Source organism: Thunnus thynnus, chromosome 5, assembly GCF_963924715.1.
Source record: "Thunnus thynnus chromosome 5, fThuThy2.1, whole genome shotgun sequence".
Taxonomy (NCBI): domain Eukaryota; kingdom Metazoa; phylum Chordata; class Actinopteri; order Scombriformes; family Scombridae; genus Thunnus; species Thunnus thynnus.
This window is the reverse complement of record NC_089521.1, coordinates 2,301,555-2,325,100: the sequence shown is the minus strand read 5'-3', so window position 1 is coordinate 2,325,100 and position 23,546 is coordinate 2,301,555. Positions and strand designations below refer to the sequence as shown.

The 23,546-nt window shown below is 41.5% G+C and overlaps 1 protein-coding gene, 1 long non-coding RNA gene and 1 other non-coding gene across 3 annotated transcripts in view; 1 reads left to right on the top strand and 2 right to left on the bottom strand.

Moving 5' to 3' along the window:
- The window catches only part of lrp5 (low density lipoprotein receptor-related protein 5), a 71,696-nt gene extending 58,683 nt beyond the window's left edge, over nucleotides 1-13,013 (top strand). Inside the window, exons 17-29 of the mRNA XM_067588681.1 lie at nucleotides 359-507; nucleotides 707-884; nucleotides 1,828-2,024; nucleotides 4,339-4,544; nucleotides 4,780-4,970; nucleotides 6,761-6,970; nucleotides 7,112-7,237; nucleotides 7,361-7,597; nucleotides 7,926-8,036; nucleotides 8,180-8,419; nucleotides 8,502-8,644; nucleotides 8,745-8,842; nucleotides 9,307-13,013. Coding sequence (XP_067444782.1) covers nucleotides 359-507; nucleotides 707-884; nucleotides 1,828-2,024; nucleotides 4,339-4,544; nucleotides 4,780-4,970; nucleotides 6,761-6,970; nucleotides 7,112-7,237; nucleotides 7,361-7,597; nucleotides 7,926-8,036; nucleotides 8,180-8,419; nucleotides 8,502-8,644; nucleotides 8,745-8,842; nucleotides 9,307-9,631 — 2,411 coding nt within the window. The 3' untranslated portion in view covers nucleotides 9,632-13,013. The remainder of the gene's footprint in view (nucleotides 1-358; nucleotides 508-706; nucleotides 885-1,827; nucleotides 2,025-4,338; nucleotides 4,545-4,779; nucleotides 4,971-6,760; nucleotides 6,971-7,111; nucleotides 7,238-7,360; nucleotides 7,598-7,925; nucleotides 8,037-8,179; nucleotides 8,420-8,501; nucleotides 8,645-8,744; nucleotides 8,843-9,306) is intronic.
- Nucleotides 13,014-13,897: 884 nt separating this feature from the next.
- On the bottom strand, nucleotides 13,898-13,969 carry trnap-ugg (transfer RNA proline (anticodon UGG)). The gene has a single exon. It is a non-coding gene; the product is annotated as a tRNA-Pro (tRNA).
- A 7,414-nt stretch (nucleotides 13,970-21,383) lies between these two features.
- On the bottom strand, nucleotides 21,384-22,519 carry LOC137183791 (uncharacterized). Its single transcript, XR_010928534.1, has 3 exons — nucleotides 21,773-22,519; nucleotides 21,608-21,670; nucleotides 21,384-21,425 (listed from the first exon to the last, which is right to left on the bottom strand). It is a non-coding gene; the product is annotated as an uncharacterized lncRNA (long non-coding RNA).
- Nucleotides 22,520-23,546: the final 1,027 nt, after the last annotated feature.

The window sequence follows — 23,546 nt, the reverse complement described above, 5'->3', positions numbered from 1 at the left end:
CATTGGCTTTTTTTCTCATCTAAACCAAAGAGTGCAGGTTATTTCCTCATACTCTTTATTTGTTTGTCTTTGCTATTCCCATTCTTTCTCCAAAAGAGAGGGAAGAGTTATGACCTTTCCTCCAGTGCCACCATCAGGCTGCCACCAACAGTCAATTGTCATTTGAATAAATCTCCTGACTATCAGTACCAGTTCTTATGAATGTTTTTTGACAGCCATGAGTTCATTGCAGGCTTCAGTTATGATGATGTAAACACACCTAATCTACATTGATGATAGTGTATGATGATACTGTAGTTGTAGTTGACCAGATGAAGAGCCCTTGAGCAGGTGTGTGGGTGTTGTCATGTCTTTGCAGGCCTTCAGAGGGAGATCATAGTAGACGACCTACCGCATCCCTTCGGTCTGACTCAGTACCGTGACTTCATCTACTGGACGGATTTTAACCTGCATAGTATTGAAAGGGCTGATAAACGCAGCGGACTCAACCGCACTGTTGTGCTGCAGGTATTCAACTATTAAAGTTTCAGCAAGTTTTAGAACCAAAATGTTTGCTGCTCCTAATTTCTTCTTTGAGAGACGTCATTAAAATCTGGGACAGACTCCAAATGAATTTCTAAAGTATTTAATTTTGGGAAGAATTTGTTGGCATGAAAATGATCACTAAACATCAGCACAAAATATCATTCATCATCACTGTCCTCAGGGCCAGCTGGAGCTGATGCTGGACATCCTGGTCTTCCACTCCTCCCGCCAGGACGGCACCAACGAATGTTCTCATAACAACGGCAACTGTGCCCACCTCTGCCTGGCTACACCTGCTGGAGCCCAGTGCCGCTGTGCCTCCCACTACACACTGAACCCAGATGGAAGAAACTGTAGCTGTGAGTACAATGCAAAGGAACAAGAGGCTGCTGGTTTAAATCCTATGACCAGCTGTAAAAAGGAATGAGAAACATTTTTTCTTACTACAAAACTACAAGAGGAAAAAACATGTAATTTAGCCACAGATTTAGCCTTCAAAGCTTTTCTTAGAACAAGAAACATTTCCACCAATATAATGAAAGAGGTTTTTAGAAATTAGTGCACGTTTTTTTGAAACAAGACACAACAAGGCAGACAGATGGCTGCATTAGTATCAATAAAACAAAAAGATTCTCCATGAAATAGGCTGGTTTGTACTGGATATACATGATTTTTCAGGGAATTTTTTTTTTTGGTTGCTTTAATGGTTTAGGTGCTTAACACAGTTCACAGTTGAGTTGCAAAACATCAACCGTGAGATAGGTGGAATTGTGAAAGTGTGTGTTTGCGCTGTGATGGACCTGGCCCCTGTTTAAGGGGTTTCCCTGTTTTTCTGCTGCCGTGCAGCTTGAGTTGGAAGTCAAGAACAAATAAAACAGAAATGACTGAAGTTCAAGGTAAAAGGATTAACCTCAGTTGCTTCTTGCTCAACAGCCAGCACACAGACAATGTGAAAATCTGTACAGACACATGAAAACACACACACACACACACATACAGTGAAACCCTGCATACTTTTGTTGTTTGCAGAGAGTGCAGGCCTCCATACTTCCCCAGCTCTTGGGACTATGACTGGGAGCAGTTTCAGCTGTTTCTGATGGAATAATGTGTGTGTGTTTAGGCTTGGCGTTCTGGATTGTGACCCTGCATGTTTGTCTTTGTATTTCACAATCTGCATTGAGCAAACTTTCAGTTTTCCAGAAAGAGCGCTGTGTCCACTCAGCATTCTCGCTCTTTCTCTCTACTCCTATATCCATCTCTCTCCATCCCCTCATCCTTTGCTCTCTGCCTCTCTGTCTGCAGCTCCCTCTAGTTTCCTGCTCTTCAGTCAGAAGGCTAGTATAAGCAGGATGGTTTTAGGAGAGCAGAGTCCTGACATCATCCTGCCCATCCACGTCCTGAGGAACGTCCGAGCTGTCAGCTACGACCCTCTGGACCGGCTGGTCTACTGGCTGGACGGACGACAGAACATTCGCAGGGCCAGAGATGATGGAGCCATGGTAACACTGACACTGACAGTAGATCTGACCCATGCAGCTGCTGATAGGTTATAATAGATGCCAACATTTTATATTTTCTCACATTTGAATTCAGTTCTTGCCAGTTTGGTTTACTATAACTCTCTACTGAAACAAATCAAACCAACAGTGCCATCTTTAATAATAGGGTTCTCCTGTAGTGACTTATGCATATTGTTGTGTCCCAATGCCTACAAAAGAATGCCTCTCGGAGGATTCAACACTAGCAGACATGTAAATGGAATAGTCTACAGAGGATTCACTTCACACAGACCAAAACTAATGGTGTAATCAGTACATCAGTTTGTTAACCTGAAAATTTCCAGATTTATTGTCAGGAAGTTGCCTTTGATCAACTGAAATGACACCCCAGTTTACAGGTTGTAATTATTAACATTATCAAGATAGACAATCTCCAAACAGTGTATCAGACTAATGGTAAATATATACATCACAGCACATCTCTTCACCAAGGCTTAAAATGTTTTTTAATCCAAATCTGGATCCGTATCAAGATTCACAAAGTGATACCTGTCAATCAAACAGATTTTTAGACAATAACTAAATCTTGGGGATAATCAGAAGGATGACAATCATGGAAAATTGATTTTTTTTTTGTTGTTGCTGTAGCACCATCTATATTTGAAATGCCCTTAGATTTTATTGGTTCCCATGGAGGTGCACATGTCCTCTAGATTTGAAGTGATAGAACAATGGTAGAGAATTAAAAAAAACCCAATGCATTTTCTTTGGTGTCATCCAAATACTTTGCAGTATTGCAATACTTTGCAAAAAATGAAAGGCCGAGGTTTACATGGATATATGTACATGTGGGGTATGACCTTAAAGAGGCACTGCACCCGTTCTACATATGAAGACCAGTTAACTAGTCATGAGGAGCACTACGTAGTCTGTGAAAACTGTTGCACAATGTCTCTTGTGTCTCTGGAGGAGCTTTTTCAAGTGTGAGAAAATAATCTCGATGATGTCATCCAGGTTACTGTATGAATATTGTGGAGGGCGTATTTTTTTTTACAGAAAGCCTTTGTTATGAACCGGGAGCATGAAGTTTGAAAAACATGCGTGTTTACAAGGCAGGGAGGTCCTAAGACAACTTACTAATGAGTTGCGTTATGGGAAATAGATCCAGCATGTTTGGAGCTTGACCTATACCATGGATTACTTCATGTGAAAGTCAGGATATCTCGGCCTGTTCTGTTTCAGTTTCAACTATTTTTGAAAGATATGTCTCCTGTGAGTCCCTAAACTTCATGGGAGTGCAATGAAGCAATACAACACCCCTTAGCTGTGATGTAATCACAATATACCACCGCCAGGAGAAAAGTTACCAAATATTACAATATAGAAAATTATAGACACCAACCAATAAAAACAGTTTTATAAATAACAATTACATTACAAGAGTCATTTACAAGAAAGTAGGTTTTGGCTGCCTGTGGTTGCTATGCAACATTAGTAAATTGCTAAACTAATGTTCAAGCTAGTCAGTGATCTAACCAGACTTTATTTATTCACATTCATTTGATTGTTCTCATTAATTGTACAGCCACGGAAAAACTGACCAACATCACTGGAGTCACGTTACAAAGTGTTTGCAGTAACATTACTAACTGTGTTAGGAGATGCATTGCTTGGTGTGAGTGAGGATGCTGCTCCACCTTCTCTGAACATAGAGCTTCAGTTGCCAGTAGTTCTGGAGAGAGTCTCACATTTGTGCCTGCTTACAGACATTATCTCTCTTGGCTCAAGGCATCTAAAAGCTTTTGCACCATAGTGCTGCGTAGACAGACACCAGAATAACAACAATCATAACAATAACAATAACAGCAGCAACAGCAGTAGCAACAGCCAGGGAAGGATTCCAACAGGACTGCGAAAGGACCGCGAAGGCTCGGCCTGCAACCCAGGGTTTCTTGCGAGATGAGATAGCACAAAAAACTCCGGAAAAGAAGCAAAGTTAGTCACATGCATTGATGTTACATGAATGCATACAGATGGAGAGGAGGAGGAGGAGAGAGGAGCTCAGTGCATCATGGGAAGTCCCCCAGCAGTCTAGGCCTATAGCAGCATAACTAAGGGCACACACATTAACAGATGGAGACGCCAATAACAGTGAGATAGCTCTTATAGCTTGTATAGAGTGTTTAGGAAAGCCCTCCTGCATCACACTAATAGACCGATAAATACTAGAAATAGATCTGGATTGATAGATCAGCCTGTACATGTCAGAATGAGTCAGACGTTGAGCTGATGACCTCTCTGTGTTTGCCTCCAGTCTACCATGATAGCAAGCAGCAGTGGTCAGCCAGTGGAGAACCAGCTTCATGACCTGAGCCTGGACCCCTACAGCCGCCACATCTACTGGACCTGTGAGACAACCAATACCATCAACGTCCAGAGGATGGATGGACACACCGTGGGTGTGGTCCTGAAGGACGACACCGACAAGCCTCGGGCCCTTGTGGTCAACGCAGAGAAAGGGTGTGCTCACTTTGTATTTGGTGGCTGCAGTTGATTCCACAAAATAAATGTTTGGTTACACAAGGAGAAGCTGTGCTCTGAATATGGGAAAAATAGTGTAAATGTATTATCTTACTGACTTGCAGGCCACTGAGACATAGTCGTATTGGATTCTGTGTCCACTGTAGTGTCATTTGACATCCATCATACTGCTTGTACGTACTGTAAACGTGTCAGTGTCTCTGCCTCTCTGCAGGTACATGTATTTCACCACAGTGCAGGAGCGCTCAGCTAAGATAGAAGGAGCCAGTCTGGATGGGACAGAGAGAGAGTCCCTGTTCACCACTGGTCTAATCAGACCTGTAGCTCTGGCTCTGGACAATAAACTGGGAAAACTGTTCTGGGTGGACGCTGACCTCAAACGCATTGAAAGCAGTGACCTGACAGGTGAGTCACCATAAATAGAAATCAAAAGCATCACTATTTACTAAGCCAAAGAGGAGCCGTATTAGACATATCTATACACTATTAAAAGAAATGATAGCTGACTGGTATCTAATGTGACACAGAAACAGGGAAATGATTCTATAGCAATAATTAAAACCAGACAGACAGACTTGATTACAGTAGTTATATGTAAATGAACAGCATTTGTTGAATCAAGTCAATCACTCACCTCACCAGAGAAATATATTTTTGGCAAACCAAAGTTCTATGAGTATACATGTAGCTTTCCCAAACAACAAAACAATCTATTACACCTGGTGTGCCAGCAAGTTCAATTAAAATCAAATATGATGCTGAATGTGGACATGATTGATATTATTCAATGTGCTCTGGTAGCTATCTATCTGACCATAACATCTTCTACAATAAATGATTTCCAAACGAATGATTTGCTTTTGGTCTGATGATGACAGTTTGTAAGTGTTGAACAGTGTGTGTCAGCTGTCTGACAGTTTAGTAGTAACATCATGCAGACTGCTTGTATCTCCAGAAACTATCATCAGATTGAGGTGCAGGTATGAGTGGAATCAAGAAAGACCAGACTCACATGGCTTATTTATAGCCACATGCAGCCACATTGAAAACATGACCAAAAACAGACATTTACTGAAACTGTTCCACAGATTGAAATTATTTGTTGAACTGAGACCAAAGAACACAGACAGATACTGCAAGGACGCTCAGCTGCAGCACAGCTCTGTCTGTGTTTTCAGTCAGACGGGTCGAGTTAATGAACTTAACAGCCATTTTTCACATGCAGATGAGCTACTGGGGATGAGACTGACAGGTGAAGGTTGCCTGTTGCATTTGAACTGCTGAGATGTACAGTGCATGGGCTCATGCTAGCACAGACATCACAAAGCAAACAGTGGGACTGATGCTCCAGCAGAATACAATCATTTATTTTGTCTGTCATAAATATAAAATCAAGTACCTTGGTTGCATTTAGTCACATTCTGTCACAATACATTCCTACTGTATATACATTACAATATAATATAGAAATATAGTTGAAAATAAGTAATAATAAATGAAAACATTTAGAATCATCTAATCCAGAACTGGCGGAGGAAAAAATGATTAAACAGTTCTGTTTCAGTATTGTAGCATTAGAGGACATTTTTACTCATTTGTCTTCATGTTTGGTGAAACCAGTGGAAAAAAACACATTATCTGATCTGCATTCTGAATTTTGCATGAATGTAAAAGAAACCAAATAAATATATTTTCCTGATTTGTTGGCTGATCCCTGCAGCTACTTTCATCATGTCATGCAACAGGACATTTACTATGTAGTGCACCATATTTACCCTCCGTAGTATACAGTGCTCTCAAAAATGGAATGTACACTACTTTCTGCAATCCCACAATGCAATGCACTGCATTTTACAGTTGCAAAATTACTGTTGTGTGACTCTACAGCTGTCAGTGATGATGCAAAATGGTGTTGATTAGTAAGTTTCCAAAATCTCAATTTACCACTCAGCACTAAATGTTATAAAGGACGTAGTGAAGCTATAGCTGGCAGTTATATTGATATATGTCCATAACAAGATGTCGAAGAGAAGGTTAGAATGACTGTTTTCATTACAGAGTTTGTCCACTAGAGAGCACTGGCACCTTTATATGTTTTTGCTGTAAAATGTCCTGTTTAGTACATATCTTGTCACAGCTCCAAAAGTCAAGATATACCAATTTCACATTCTGTGACATCATTCTATCTCCCCCAGGAGCCAATCGTATAGTCCTCCAGGACTCCAACATCCTCCAGCCAATGGGGCTGACAGTTCTGGGAGATCATCTGTACTGGATCGACCGGCAGCAGCAGATGATAGAGAGGGTGGACAAACTGACCGGAGACGGACGCACACGGATACAGGGCCGGATATCATACCTGACCTCCATCCATGCTGTGGAAGAGATGGACCCACAGGAGTTTGGTATGGACATCTGTCTCTCAGCAGCAGTGAATGTGGAGTAGTTCAGTATTATTAGAATAATAAACTAGTGGTTTGGCAAGAAAGACTTTTTTGGTATCAGTCATCCCTTCATGGTTCTTCCTGTCTCTGCTTTCTCTCCAGCATCCCACCCTTGTTCCCGTGACAACGGAGGGTGTTCTCACATCTGCATCGCTAAGGGTGACGGCACACCACGATGCTCCTGTCCCATGCACCTGGTGTTACTGCAGGACCTGCTGCACTGTGGAGGTGAGCGCTAAACCACACCCACAGGAAGACTCACACACTGGAAGCTCTGGGTTCTCAAATTCTACTCCTCTCATCTCACCTCTCCACACTCTGAACACACGTTTCCTCCTCTCTCTCTCTCAGAGCCTCCCACCTGCTCCACAGAGCAGTTCACCTGCTCCACAGGTGAGATCGACTGTATTCCTATGGCGTGGCGTTGTGACAGCTTTCCTGAATGTGACGACAGCAGTGATGAGGAGAACTGCCCCGTCTGCTCAGACTTCCAGTTCCAGTGTGACAAAGGAGGCTGCATTGATGCTCAGAGGCGCTGCAACGGAGAGCCTGACTGTGCCGATCACTCCGATGAGCAGGACTGTGAAAGTAGGTTCTGTTGACATGCAGCTGTTAGCAGCTACACTAGCCACTCTGCAGCTCTGTGACTAGAACGTGGATATAAGGTTAAAAAAAAAAGTTCACTACTATTACAGTAGTGTCAGAGCCCAGCCATGGCCACAGTAAGAGAGCAGAGTGAAGGACCTGACACACAAAATCTCCCCTTATATGCAAATTGTTTCCGTCATTTTATAATTACAGGTGCACAATATACAGATTATTGCTCTGGATTTAGTCTTCCAACATACTGCCATGCAAGACCTTATCATTACTAATGAAACTGTGCCTGATCTCCCTCTGTCTCCTGTTCTCCCAGACATCTGCCCTCCAAACCAGTTCCGCTGTGGTGACAACCAGTGTATCACTAAGAAACAACAGTGTGACAACTACCCTGACTGTCCTGATGGATCAGATGAGCTGGCCTGTGGTAAAAACATTTAAATACACGCAAACATTTTGTGCACCACTTCCAGGTATTACATGCATTTGTGTAGTTTCATCTGACATTATCACAGTCTTTAACATCTGCTAAACTTGTTGCTTTCTTCTCTTTTTCTTCTCCATGTGCAGAGTACGTGTCTCCTCCCTCCAGCGGCATCCCAAACACAGGAACCAACACCATCGGTCCCGTCATCGCCATCATCCTGCTTGTCTTTGTGATCGGGGGAGCTTACTTTGTCTGCCAGCGTGTGGTGTGTCGACGCTACAAAGGCCCCAGTGGGACTTTCCCTCATGAGTACATCAGTGGTACGCCCCATGTGCCTCTCAACTTCATTGCCCCAAGCAGCTCCCAGCATGGCACCTTCCAAGGTACAATCAGACACACGGCAGCTGTCCTTACAACAGTACTCATATGTGATGGTGTTAGTAAAATGTGAATGTGTGTGTGCAGGTATTTCCTGTGGGAAGTCCATGATGAGTTCAGTCAGCCTGATGGGCAGCAGCAGCAGTGGAGCTCCTCTCTACGACAGGAACCATGTGACTGGAGCCTCGTCCAGCAGCTCATCATCCACCAAGGGGGCCTTCTACCCTCAGGTCTGCACACACACACACACACACAAACACACACACACACACACACTTTCTGCTGTTTCCTCTCCACAGTTCACATAACACATGGATATTTCTGTTTCAGATCCTGAACCCTCCTCCGTCCCCGGCTACTGACCGCTCCCTCTACAACACAGAGATCTTCTACTCCTCCAACAGTCCATCCACCACCAGATCATACAGGTAACACTCTTACACACTCATACACACTCATACTAAAGCCTGACTCACGTGGACCTAGAGTTGTTCTTTACAAATGAAGTAAACACATCTGAAACCAGCAGATTTTTGACAGAGCTGCTGCATCAAATTTTGTTTCTATTCTTGGTTTGCTTAGCTGCTGTTTCCTCCTTCTGCTGCGTCTTCAAACTCACTAGTTGGTCAGTCACCACAAACTCAGCTCAAATTCACTCCACTTTAAATTCAAGTGGAGATCCCAAATTTTACAAAGACACCAAATATGTCAATACAGAATATAGGATACTGTGTGACAGTAAGATGATTGCAACAACCTTAAAGCTACTTAAAGGGAAACAAAAGGAGAAAACAATATGTGAAGGGGTTAAACTAAATATCTCTCTTTGCTTGTAAAGAGTGTTCCAAGTCAGATCCACTGTACTAAACTAACACTGTCTCCTCCCTGCCAGGCCCTACCACCCAGTCCGCGGTGCTGCCCCGCCCACCACGCCCTGCAGCACTGACGTGTGTGACAGCGACTACACCCCCCATCACCCGCCGGCAGGGCTGGCGTCGTCAGCGGGCCGCTGGAAGGCTGCAGGACACGGCAGCCACGGCAAACACAACAAGTACTACATGGACCTGAACTCAGACTCTGATCCCTACCCTCCACCCCCCACCCCCCGCTCCCAGTACCTGTCAGCCGAGGAAAGCTGCCCCCCGTCCCCCTCCACCGAGCGTTCCTACTTCCACCTGTGCCCCCCTCCCCCCTCGCCCTGCACCGACTCCTCATGACCCTCCAATAAGCCCAGGAGCCCTGTGAGGAAGGGAGAGATGCAAACCACAAGAACTGGTCTGGTCTGGTCTCATTTAGCAGGGAGAGAACTCATGTGCCAACCTCCAGCTGTGACCAGCTCACACCTGCTGCTCTACATCAGCTGCTCAGGCTCCAGTGCCTTGCTCAAGCTCCCACACTGGTCGTTTCATCATTCCAGTCATCCTGAAGCTCTCAGGGTGACCGTCAACTTATCTGCAGTCAGCTACACCTCTTGTCTCCCACCTGTCCTGTACATTCTCTCACTCACGGCAGGTTGACAGTTTGATGCCCTCGCTGCCTCGCTGCAGGCCACAGAGAAGAGACGATGAGGGACTACAGCAAAAAAAAAAAAAAGATTTCCATTCCGTCAGTAAGAGAAAGCTTCCTTCGCTGGGCTACTTTGCTGTAATATCAAGACTTTCATCAGCCCAGATATGAGCTGAAATCCTCACTCACAGTGCTACTGCCTCCACCCAAACCCATCACACGTGCACGGGTTACCAGTAGGCGCTGCTGCTGCGTGATGGGAAAACATGATGAGTCAATTTATTAAGACTGAAGCCAAGGCATGGACCACCACCTCACTGACCCCCTCCAGCCTCACGTTATTTGTCCCTTCCTTCCTCACAGCGTCCTTGTTGGCAGACCAGCGGCAGGACTGTATATAGTGTTAAAATAATATGAACAAAAGTAAATCACAGAAGAATTATTTTACTATTTTATCCACGCTGGCTGATCCACCGCTCCACAGAGAAAAAAGAACAGATAGATGAGAGAATGTATGCATGAGTGAGTGATGGATGGATGATGTGAATGTTTCGCTGGATGTTGGAAAATTTGATAAATTTGTTGATGACTGAATGCATATGTAGAATTATGGATGGATGGATGGATGGATGGATGGATGGATGGATGGATGGATGGATGGATGGATGGATGGATGGAGTAGGGCCAAGATCAAAGTGTGAAATCTTTTGTACATTGTTTTGAAATTGTGTCCCTCACATTTCAAATTGGGAATTCTTTGTAGTTGAACTCGGGGGCCTTTTTTATGTGGTGGACGCAAAGACAAATCCACCAGCAGTCCGGCTTGAGCACAACCCATCACTATCCCATGAGCTCACCACCTGAGAACGACATACCAAATGAATATCAACGTGTAAAGCTATTGTACAGAAGTGTAATGAAGTCAGTGATTGAGTTGTGAGAAGTGAATGCTTCTCATTGTGAACCTGAACCTCTTCCTCCACTTTTTCTTTACTCTTGTCATCCCGTTTACCAAAAGTATGTTTGCTGCTATTGTGTACATACTATACCAATTACTATGATTTATAATGACACAGAAATCCCCAGATTACCACTCTCATACTGACAGTAGATCATGAAGCTATTTTACAGTTAATAACAAATTATTCTTATAGCGACTTTTGTTATTCGCATTTCTGTTTGTGTGTAGATCATTTATGTATGTTTTTACGTTGGCCGCCATGTTTAGTTTGAAGGAGTCTTTTTGGAAATAGACAACTGAAAGGCTGAAAGAGTTCCGGCTGAGACGTTTTATTCAGAGCTGCTCCAGAAATCTACTGAAGGTCTCAGTGGTGCTTCAGACCGATCTCTCTCCAGCAACTTCTGTGTCTTTACATCATACAAGTCGTGATAACAGCGCACATTTTCCAACAGTCATTTGAATGGGTCGTACACTTGAAAAGTGACACAAGTAGTCGTGTGAAAAGTGAAAAAAAAGAAAGCTTGAGACAGAAGTTGAAACCCCGCCTACTTTCATACCTGACCAATCATTGGCTGAGGGGTGTGTGGAAAAGCCTCTCAGACGTTGTTAGATGATTGGACAAGCACTTATTTTGAAGCACACTGAGGCCTTGAGTAGAGCCGTTGCTCACCTCCAGTACAGTGAAACCTCACAACTGCAAAACCAAAGTCAAAGGTTTGACTCACAAGATTTGTACTCTTTGCCCTGCCCTCCATCTTGACAATATGTCGGTCCAGAACAAATATCTGAAAGACTGCTCAGATTTCTAGATATGCTACACATAGTCATTGTCCCCAGTGGATGAATCCTAATGATTAGCTTAAGATACATGCACCTCATCATCTACTAGATGACCATGAAATTTAGAGGCGCTTTGATGTTCCCAAAGGGATGAATATTTGGACTTTTGATTTGATTTGCCTTCACATTCAAAAATGCATTCAAATCCAGCACACTGTGTATGTGACTATGCTTCTGTGAATTATGGATGACAGGATGTGAAACCTGGATTTCAAGTGTCTGATGGCAGTCAGAATGGAGAGTCCAAGACAACATCACAGATTTATTTTTGTTCTAGTATATAGAGGATACATTTATTCAATTTCCACTAGAAACAGGTAGGGATTACCAGAACCTATTGACAGTATAGTAAAATTGCAGTACATACAACTGACAGTTGGATTTAATATTTTTCAATAGTAGTACAGTATGTTTCCATTTTTTTCCACCTCAGGTGAGGCCTGCTCAGATAAAGGTTTCGTTGTAAATTTCATCTTTTTTAGCTTTGGGTTTAGACCTTTATATACTCAACCTGTTATCTGGAGACAAACTGTTTTCAGTGTCAGTCAAGCACTTAATAAATGTGTAACATTATCAACACAAGACACATGCAACCAAAAATGGGAGGACAAATGCATTGAGAAAAGGCATATTCCCTACATAAAAGTAATCAGTAATATGACTGTTGCAAGCGCCAGTCTTTAGTCAGTGAATATTTTATGCCAGAACATTTTTTAGTGTGTTTGAAGAAAAAGAAGAATGTTTTAGCTTTCAGCTGGGCTGTCAGGATAAAGCAGTATAAATCTACATTTAGTTTCTTTCCCAGAAACTGAAAACTGTTTTAGGGTCAGAGAGTTCTACTAAAGACTGTTATGTCATCCACTTGAACAGTTTTTGAACAAAAGAGAAGCTTCATCTTCTAAGCTTCAGTGTATTATAGTAGTGCATAGGCCCAAAGACAGAGAAGTGTACAAACACTTTTGGAGGTGGGGAACTATTGGAACCTGCAGTAATCCAGTTGCTGTTGCCTGGTTCATTCATGTCCTGCCAGCTACGTCTGCTGGCTGGCTGGAGATGGATCTCCAGGTTAACATAGCTGCAGAGAGGTCTGTATGGATCAGTGGGAACTCTCAGCAGCACAACTCATTTATATAAAGGGCTGTAGGCCCAGCCTCAAACCACTGTGTCAGTAAAACTCCTTAAAACAAACCCTGTATTTGTTGTCTCAGCTAAAAATGCTTCGTGTAATTTACACTTGTGACATTTTTTGTATCAAAAGCATTTTTATATAATAAAGGTTCTATTTTAAGGAATTGTTTTGTGTTTGTGTCAGCTTTGTTTTCCATTTATGAACTGGACTTGAGTCACCTGCACCTTGTTTCCCAGTGGACATTTTTTCCTTGTTATAGCAGGAAACAGAAACAGAAATGGAACTTATAACATTGTTACATTAGTTGTACCAGTTAATCATGTCAGCAAACCAGCAGACACAACTGGAACATCATCAAGCTGCTGTATGTAGTTAATCTCATTGATAACACTTGTGCTTCCTGACCAAAATGAAGCTTGTCATCACGTATCAGAAGTATCAAAATTAATGATCTTTCAACGATGTTGCATGTCTTTTAAAGGCAAAGAAGCTGTTACTGGAATTTCAGGGGGAAATGAAGTAACGGCTCACTTCTTGAAAAAAGGCACGTAGTAAGTTCTTTCATCTTCAGAGATAAACTAAAATGATTTAAACGCATGTGTTGGACCTTGAGGCATAGTTTGCAGAAATTATTTTTTTAAAAGTAGTACGTAGTGCTAAAATGATTCTAAACGTGTATTCATTACAGAACAAGATTGTTGTTAATTATCGTGTTAACATGTCAGTCTGAAAATGTGATTTCGTGCTCAAATAAGACAGCAATAACAGAGATCATTTATACGAGATACGTCTTTACAGTGACGTCATTAATTTGGCACGGTCCCGAGTTATTGGTTTACTGATATCAGATTACACAGTGTTTAAAACAGCGTTAATTCAAAGTGACAACTTTTGTTAATGCTTGAGACGGTCAGACGGCAAGTCCAAAAGCCAAGGGTTGAAAACGCCAGAGAGCTGGTCTTTCGATATACCTGTACTGATATGCAAAGGCGTTTTTCTTTGTTTAGCCACACAATACATGTAAAGAAATAACTACTAAAATAATCTGGGCTCGTCCGGGATTTGAACCCGGGACCTCTCGCACCCAAAGCGAGAATCATACCCCTAGACCAACGAGCCACCGTGTGTGTGCAGGGATCTGAGAGGTATTTAATCATGTTTACACGGCACTGTGTATGTGTGATGTACGGTTGACATCTACTGGTGAAGTGAAGTAATTGCAGTATATTAGATTTTTAATTCCTATGAGTTTTGTCAACAGATGCTCATTTCTGCTAGTAGACAGTTTTGTCATGGCAGAGAAAGCACAGGAGATAACAGTAATGATGGGTCAGTTCCATTCAGTGAGCTTGTTGTACTACATATCACAACCCCTTTACTCAGTATTTAAGTTATTTGAGAAATGAACAATATTACAGAGGTCAAGGTTGTGATATATAGCACAACAAGCTTTTGAAGCTCTGTAAACGGACCATGTTCCTGCACATGCTCAGTGGTGTCTGCCTCACACAGAACTACTCTCTAGAGACTGAAAACATGATTACTGTTACTAGTCTTAGGAGCCATGTCTAAACAAATTACTGTGAGCATAATCTTAGGGCCAAAGCAACATGACATCCAGTGCAACGGTGTGGCTCACTGACGTGTTTTTAATAGTTTTTAGGACAACGGAGCAGAGGAGTAAAATATATCAGATTTTGGATAAACACACATTTTTCTTTCTTTCTAGCCATTCTGCCATGGCAACAGTTAAAAGAGGTTTTCCTCACTATAATCATTCCTCCTGTTCATACTGGCTATTAAAAGATCCCCTTCAAATGTGCTTTCAATGTAAGTGATGGAGGCCAAAATCTACAGTGTGTCCACACAGTCATTTAAAAGTTGATGTGAAGCTTATATGAGGCTTCATCAGTCTGAGTTAGTCATATCAAGTGGATATCTGCCACATTTAGTCTTTTTAGCATCAAATTCCCTCTTTGTGTTTCCTCACAGTGTTTCCCTGTTGAGCTGTGGTGGAAGTATAGTAACAAAAAGAGGGACTTTGGCACTAAAAAGACTGTAATGTTGAAAGATATTTACTAAATTTGACTCAATGGGACAACTTAAGCTTCATAATAGCTTCAGATAAAATTTTAAATACATTTTTGCACTGTGGATTTTGTCCCCCATCACTTCCATTGCAAGTGCATTATGAAGGGATCTTCTAATGGTCAGTATGAACAGAAGGAATGATTACAGCAAGAAAAACATGTTTCAGTGTTCATTTGGGTTCCTTACTGTTGTTTTAAGACAAACTTTGTCTGACTTTGACAAAAATCGTGAACCCATCCTTTAAACTGTAAGCAGATGCAGCAACAGTGAGGCTTAGCTAAACAGCTTGGTGCTGGTGTTTTATGTGTAACAACCAGAAAAGATAAATAGCCTCTCATTGAGAACCATGCACATGTAATTTCAAATGTGATATTTGCATGAAATCCCCTAATGGTCAGAGGAAGAAAGAAAGGAACTCTGCTTTAACATTAAAACTCTGAGATGAGCTCATGTTTTACAGTAAATCTCAGGCTCATATTATTCCAGCTTCACTATTTTAAAAAGATGCATCATCCATCAATTTAAAGCTAAATTCACACTGACCGTCATGTCTTCAATTTCATTTCATACTGTAGCCTTCCAGGAAACTGTCATAAGAATGGTTTGTAAGAAGTGAACAGGTCAGAGATGTATTCAGGAGCTAGACCATTAAAGGTCCAGTGTGTAGGATTTTGGGGCATCTAGCAGTGAGGCTGCAGATTGCAACCAGCTGAAAACACCTCCCCTCCCCTTCCAGGCATGTAGGAGAACCTACGGTGGCCACGAAACTTGCAAAAAACACGCAAGGCTCTCTCTAGAGCCAGTATTTGGTTTGTCTGTTCTGGGCTACTGTAGAAACATGGTGATGCAACATGGTGGGCTCCATGGAAGAGGATGCACCCTTTCAATAGATATAAAGGGCTCATTCTAAGGTAACGATGCAACATAACAGTTCTTATTTTCAGGTGATTATACACTAATTAAAACATACTTATGAATATTACATTCAATTTCTGCCAGATCCGTTCTGCTAGATGCCACTAAATTCTACATACTGCATCTTCAAGTGATTTGTAAACAGTGAGTAATATTTTGACAGCCATTCTGTATTTTATCGGAAGCCAGTGAAGTGATCTAAGTATAGGAGTAATAAGTTCAGTTTTTCTTGCCCCAGTGAGTACTCTGACTGCAGCAAATTTGGTCAAATCCTATTAATGAGGTTAAAGGGTGTTGTTTGGAGCTTGTGCAGTGAATCTACCTCTCACCGTTAACAAACATCATATTAAAGTCACTAGTGTCAAATTTGCATGTGATGTAAGATTGTAAATGATTCTGAATACTGTCTGACAACAATTTTTTTATTTTTTTTTTGTAATGCCACTAGGGGCAACAAAGTCATACATAGTGGCTTTAACCTGTGGCAATGTATGAAAAATTTAGTGTATATTGTAGCATCATCAAACAGGACTGTTTCCTCTGGCTACTATCTCTGAGTTGATCTCAATCTTCTCCAGACCTGTTATGGGTCTTGACTTGATTGACAGTTGTCACAGCCTATTACAAACCCTGTTTCCATTGCAGAATATATTCACATTTTATTAGTTATTATTGGTCACTGTAGTTGTTCCTGTTGTCCATGCTGCCTGTGAAGATCCCTTCATAAAGTGATTCCAATTAACATAAACCACAGCACTCATTATGTGTAAAAATGCATTTCAAAGCTGAAGCTAATATGAGGCTTCAGCACTCTGACTTACAGTCATGAAGTGGATTCAAAGCTGCTGTCTTTTTAATTCAAAATTCCCTGTTTGTGTTTCCCCAGACAGTGTTTCCTTGCTGTGTTATGGTGGAGGGACCAGTAACCAAAAAGATGGAATATTCCACTAAAAACACAGTAACTTTGAAAGATACCTACTTGATTTGACTGAGTCACACTATGTTCACCAGCTAGTCTCTAACTTTGTCTGTCAGCTGTTTGATGGTGGGCAGGTAGTGTATAGTGGGTTTATCATCAATTAGCAGAGCCTTGTTGAAGCTGTGTGAAGCACACTCCAGGCAGAGAGGAAGAATAACACCAGCCAATGTCTGTGGAGTCCTTAAACAGAGCTGCCATTGTTCAGGTTAGGGATGCACACACTGTTGTAGCATGGATGCCCACATATGTTAGTTTAATAAGGGAAGGCAAGATTTAGGTTTCAAAATACGGGAGGTTTTTTCGGGGTGGGCAGGGTGAGGTGGGCAGGTGGGGGACAGAAGAGGAGGTGGGGGGTGGGGGGGTGGATGAAGTGAAAGCTAGTGTTTTACTCAAGTTTACAACAACTATGCTCGTTACTGTAAGTGCAACAAAACTGTCATGAGTAAAAAGCCAATAAGTACTTTATCAAACCACCTGCTCAACAAGCATAAACATATAGAAAAGTGATATTTTCAACTGCTTTACCCGCAATGTCCCATCCACTGCCAGTATGTTTTAAACAAGTACAGCGCACTGGTTAAACTAACAACACGAAAGCTGTCTGTATGTAGCCTAACTGTTGATCTGGGTTTGCCATGAATCTTAAAATTTGGCAAAATCTTGTAAACTTAGCTGCTGGCTGAGACAAACCAGCCTCTCCTCTCATTTTCAGCCGCAAACTGAGTGGAGCAGAGGGCTTGAGCGAGCGCAGTGACGAGTGATGCACGTCAGGCAGGGTCGTTTGCGTATTCTCACCTCTGCCTCTGGTTTGGGTTGCCAGGTACCACAACACATATCCCACACAGAAATTGAGAAACACTCACTCAATTGGTATCACTGTGAAATCGGGAAATGGGAAAAATTACCAATCAGGAGCAAAAATTACCAATCTTATTAACGGAGCAGTAGTTTCCAAAATGACCACCAACTCACTTGTCTGAATTTAGCGATTAAGACAACAATGACTCTTTGAAAAAATGACTGATTTAGTATTTCTAGAGAGAAGTTGAGGTTTTTTGAATGGGAGTCAGTTGGAGTATCTAGTGGCCATCGGTGGCACTTTCAGGCTTCAGCTTCATGCCATGGTACTGACCTGAACTGACTGACCAACCAACATTTGCACCCCGCTGCTACTGTGGCTTAAAAAAACGCCCTAAGCAAAATTTGGTTAAAAGACAACGTTAAAATGCTTTACTCAAACATACAGTATATAACAAAACTGAATACAACCCTGGTTAATATCACTAAAATGGTAAGTAATTACAAATCTTGTCCATTTAAAACAATTTTATTTGTTTTTAGACAAAACCCATTTAATTAAAAAAACAAAAAAACAAACAAGTAGTTGACAACTGTAATGAAAGGTCCATATTTAAGAATGATTCATATTCAGGTCAGGGGACATACTTGGCCTGGTGATAGTTTTCACTATTTTCTTCTTTAAAAACTCTTGTGTGATTTTTGCAATGTGTTTGGATCATTGTCATGTTGGAAAATTCCTCTCCTGACAAGCTTCTTGAGACTAGGACTCATCTTTTCATTCAGTGTTTGGGTATACAAACTTGCATTCATAATGCCATCTATAAATGTCATCTCCCCTACACCTTTTGCACTCATGCAGCCCCATATCAGCACATTCACACCTCCATGTTTCACAGTCGGCACTATGCAGTCACTGTGTTAGTCCTGGCCACGTCCACGCCAAACATGCTGGACCCCATCTGATCCAAACACATTTATTTTAGTCTCATCTGACCAAAGAATGTGCTGCCAGTATTCATCAGACTTCTTTTCATGTTCTTTGGCAAAGTTTAATCTTGCACTTTTGTGACATTTTGTGAGCAATGGTTTTCTTTTTGGACGTCGTCCATGGAGGTTCACTTCATGCAGTGTCCTTCACACTGTCTTAGCAGTCAGTGAAACATCAATTTCCACATATAATCCTTGTGCCAAGTCAGAAGCACCTGGCTGTCATACTGATCTCAGACGTTTCCAGTTTGATTGGTCATGTTGAAGTGATCCTAGGAATAAACAGGTGGTTAACTCACCGTGTTCAGTTTGTTTTTACTTTAGAATCTGCTCCTCTTCACTTAGATTCTACAAAACATTATACACTACAAATGCCAATAAGTACTTTATCAAACCACCTGCTCAACAAGCATAAACATATAGAAAAGTGATACTTTCAACTGCTTTACCTGCAATGTCCCATCCACTGCCAGATGCCAATGCTAAGAGAAAAAGTACTGTAGAAACAACTCCTCATTAAGCCTTTGAGGATAATTAATAGGTGAAAATCAACATTGATAATAGTATCTCCCATAAACACATCATCAACACATATATCCAGGATGTTTTAAAAACAATCCTAGTAATGAACAGCTACTACATAAATGAGGGAGAATAATGGGAGACTTGTGACTGGAGTGATGTAGCTACCAACACTGTCAAGTGTTTTGAAGCTTAATGTCTGTCCTTACTGAGAGTCCAGAGGAGAATGCCCCCCCCTTCACTTCCTGCATGAAGGCTTTCCCAGGCATTTGAAGCAGCAGCCCTGCTGCTTCCACTCACTCCTCTCACCTCCAGGCAACTGACAGCTCAGTGCCTGCTTTCTTCCTCCGTCAGGTGGGAGGGAATTTCCCTGTGACATTGTGAATCCATCCTGTTGTCCAGCAGTAGTAATGTGCCTCTCTAATGATCCCCTCAGGCCACTGCTGTGTGTGTGTGTGAACAGCTTCACAACACCTAGAAAGACACACAGAGGCCTATTAGTTTTCTATGCTTCCTCTGTTCAGTCTATTGTGTGTTTGGAATACTGAAGCTAAAAGCCAGTTCCACTTTCTGCTAAAATCACCCAAACTGTTACTGCCATTGTCATCACATTTGATGCTGTTACAGGATCTGGGTATCTCCTACACAGACAAACTAAGGGGATCTAGGGTGGTATAATCTGGATATACAACATATTGTATTGTAGGTCTGCAACAAAATGCATGGCATCCTGTTGTGTGTGAGTCCCTGCCTGGGGCAACAGCGAGTTTTATGAGGAACAAAGTTGAATTGGGTCTTGAGCGTCACACTGTAGTAATGTTATAAAGGAAGCGGAAATTATGGTAGACCATGCAATCCATCAAATCAAGATTTATTTAAAGTGCATCATCACTAGAAAATGTATCAAGTCTTATATGGTGATATATGGTCTGAGGGGTGACCAGGTGCTAGCTCATGTAGTGCAGGGTGATTTTTACTGGTATTGAAATCAGGTCTGTATGGGTAGTCATTTAAGAAAGATCAGGCTAGGTGTCATCCATGCTGTTCCTGTTTTCGCCAGAGTAGCTTGTATGGAATTTACTTGTGTATAATGCCTGTAGTGCTTTTTAATTTGTTTTTGACTTTGTCTGTATATAAATACAGCAGTTTTTAATGTTTATGTGATATTTCCCGGGGAGTCTGTCAGGCAGGAGAATGAATGCTGCCATTTCCTTTTGCTAATATACACTTCCCTTCCAGTGGCATGACAAGAATGCAATGCGGCCACATCCAGTGGACATGAGGAGGGTATCTTAATGAGTCATCTTAATGATGTTTTATCCCAAAATTTGCACATACATAACAAGGCTGCAGTGGTTTGGAGAAGAAGCTACTGCCTCTTCACTGGCAACTTTGTTAGACCTCATGACTGACCCTGGGTTTGTTACCAAAGTTATGGCACAGTTGGAACGGATGATTTATAGCATACAACAAACGTGTGTCATGACAGTTAAAAGAACCCACAAGGTAGATAATGAAACCTATCACTTCCACATCCTTTATCATTTGCATCTGGATACATACAAAAGCACGGCTCCTTGCCTGCTCACACGCATACTGTATGCAGTGGGGAACATATGGTAAGCTTTCAAAATACTTTCTTTATAATAGTATAGGACATTTTACTCCTGGGATCAATCTTTTAATATATGCCTTTTCCCATGGATGCGTGAAGCTCTAAACTTGTTAGTCTTGCATGGCCAGCCTTGGTAAGATCAACTAATTTATCTTTATTTAACAATAATTTACAGCATGCTGCTCACACTGCTGTCAGCCTGTTCGTTCCAGCAGTTTAAGCTGCTGACAGCCACCATGTGGACACCACAACACGTCTAACGTGCTTTAGCTGTTTGAAATACACCATGCATTCATTAAATCAAAAAGTACATTAATGTAACCACTTTGGGGCCAATTCTTAATGTAAACATTAATATTTTTAATAATGCACCAGGTTGGAGGGTTCCTTATACAATTTACAGCATTACCTCTCTGAGAATCTCTTTCATATCCAAGCAAAATTGGTATTGTAACTGAAATATCCCTAAGTGAATCAAATCAAATCAAATCAAATCAAATTGAATCGGAAATCAAATCGGACTGGGACATTGGGTTGTGGGTTGAATGAGAGAATGAAAATAATTACTGTCAATATAATTAACTTGGTGTCAAAGCTCAGGTAAGCCATGCAGTACTGAGGACATCAGTACTACAGGGACAACACTGATGGGTCAGGGAAGGATCCTGAAACAAATGAAGCATAATAAAACAGGTATTAAATTCATTGTGCTTCCACATTTCTCTTGCAAGTTCAAATTAGTAACATACAACAATATGTTCATGAGTACAGAGTAGCCAACAGTGTGACAGCACAATAATAATGACCATCACCATGTGTATGCTTGATAGAGCGTTGATTTACATACGCTCCTGGCAGATAACTTTGGTTTCTTCACCACCAAGTCCTGAATAGGCTCTGCACAGATCCCCTGAGAATGATACGAACAAATAGCCATGATTGTAGTAATGTCTTGCTTTAATATATCATCAGCTATTGTCACAGGGTTTTACACAAAATTGCACAAAGTTACCTGTGTCCTTGGCCGATGCCATGTTTGCAGAGTGCTTGTGCAGGCCATATTTGGTGGTACCACCTTCACTTGCATCAGAGAACAGAGAAGCAGAACAACAGTTGGATTTAGTCAATTTAGACTTAACACGTACAGATAATTTTATGTTAAGTAATTAAGTAAGAGATATCGTGGTGGAAACTGCCTTCCCATGATCAAATGAATGTGCCAGTGAGTGTGCAAAGATAATCATTATGCCAATAAGACACGGTTCCCAGGGAGTTAGCAGGAAGGCTAATCTGTGGGGTAGCAATTTGGTTTTCTATGTGAGATGATTAAAGGCCGCCAGGTCTGTTTTTAGTGTGAGAAAAAGGCGAAAGATGCTGAGGCAGTAATTTCTAAGATAAGCCACACTTGTATTATCACCAAAGCGTCAAGATCACTCATGAACTCAGAAATAATGACCAGATGGTTGAACATAATTAAAAAATGAGGTGGAGTCTAGAAAATAAGCTCCACAATAGGAGGGGTTATGAAAAGTATATAATATATGAGGTTTCATGATTTTACATTAGGTTTTTCTTTTTCCCGGGACAAAGGCTTCGGTTTGCTCTGTATTGTTTTTATGCACAGTAAACCTATTCACATTGAACTCTACCAGCTTCCAGTGTATTTTTTGAGTCTTTCTCTTATAGTTTAATACTAAGTTGGGCGTGACCTGAAGATTTATTGGTCCATTTGAAGATTTTTCCATGACAATACTGTACAGCGAGCAGGTCATTATTGTGAAATGAACCCTGACAGGGTTATGCAGGACCCCGAGGTGATGCATCCTGCATCACCCTGTACATTATCCTGCTTATAAACAGCTATTTACTAAAGAAATCACCCTTCCCGGAAACAAATAATTTTTAAAATATTTGTACGAAATAAATGTTTGTAAAAAAACAACTACTTGTGCTTTGCCGAATAACATATTTGGATTCGGCCACTGTGACAGAAAACAAAAAGTATGTTCCCAAATATATCTCACTTAATGTGTATAATTTTAATGTGATTACGGCATCTTAGTGAGTATTCTGATGGTGTAAGTTGTTGTAAAAAAATAAGACAATCCTGCCTGAAATTACTGCAGTCTTTGTTGCTTTCAGCAACCACCGCAGTGTCTTTTTTGATTCTACCACTAGGAGTTATCATAGTCAAGTCAAGACAAATTCTATGCACACAGGGATTTAAACTTGGCTGCCAAGGTTAAAATAAAGCACACTGGTCCAGGTGTAGAGGGAAACTTTCCAGGGAAGGTTGTCCAGCTGGCGACAGGTGCTGAGGGCTGAACAGAGGCAGGGAAGAGGTGGAGACGAGCAGTACAACTTCTACAACTTTTGTTTTTTTTCCCCCTTTATTCTCTCTCTGTGCTTGCCGCTCTGTAATTACACCAGCTGCCTGGAACCTGGGGGTCTTTTTTCTCTTTCTCTCTCTCTGCCTCCCCTGCCACCTCTGTTTTATCTCTTTCTTTTCTCCTGAAATTCTTTTAATGTTCCCTCTCCTCCCTCACCGCTGTCCTGCTGCACCTGCCAAGTGACCACACCTATGGGCCTACATGGAGTTCAATTGCAGTGTCAATACTGTGTGTGATCGCTTTACTGTCTGTATATCAGTATCAGTATTTGCTGTCAAAAACCCAGTCAAACAGGATTTTTAAAGTCCATGGCTGGATTATGCTTTTACCCCCTTCTCAGATTTCTTCTCTGTCCCTCCTTTTACTGAATTGCATTAGCACTGTTTTCATATAGTG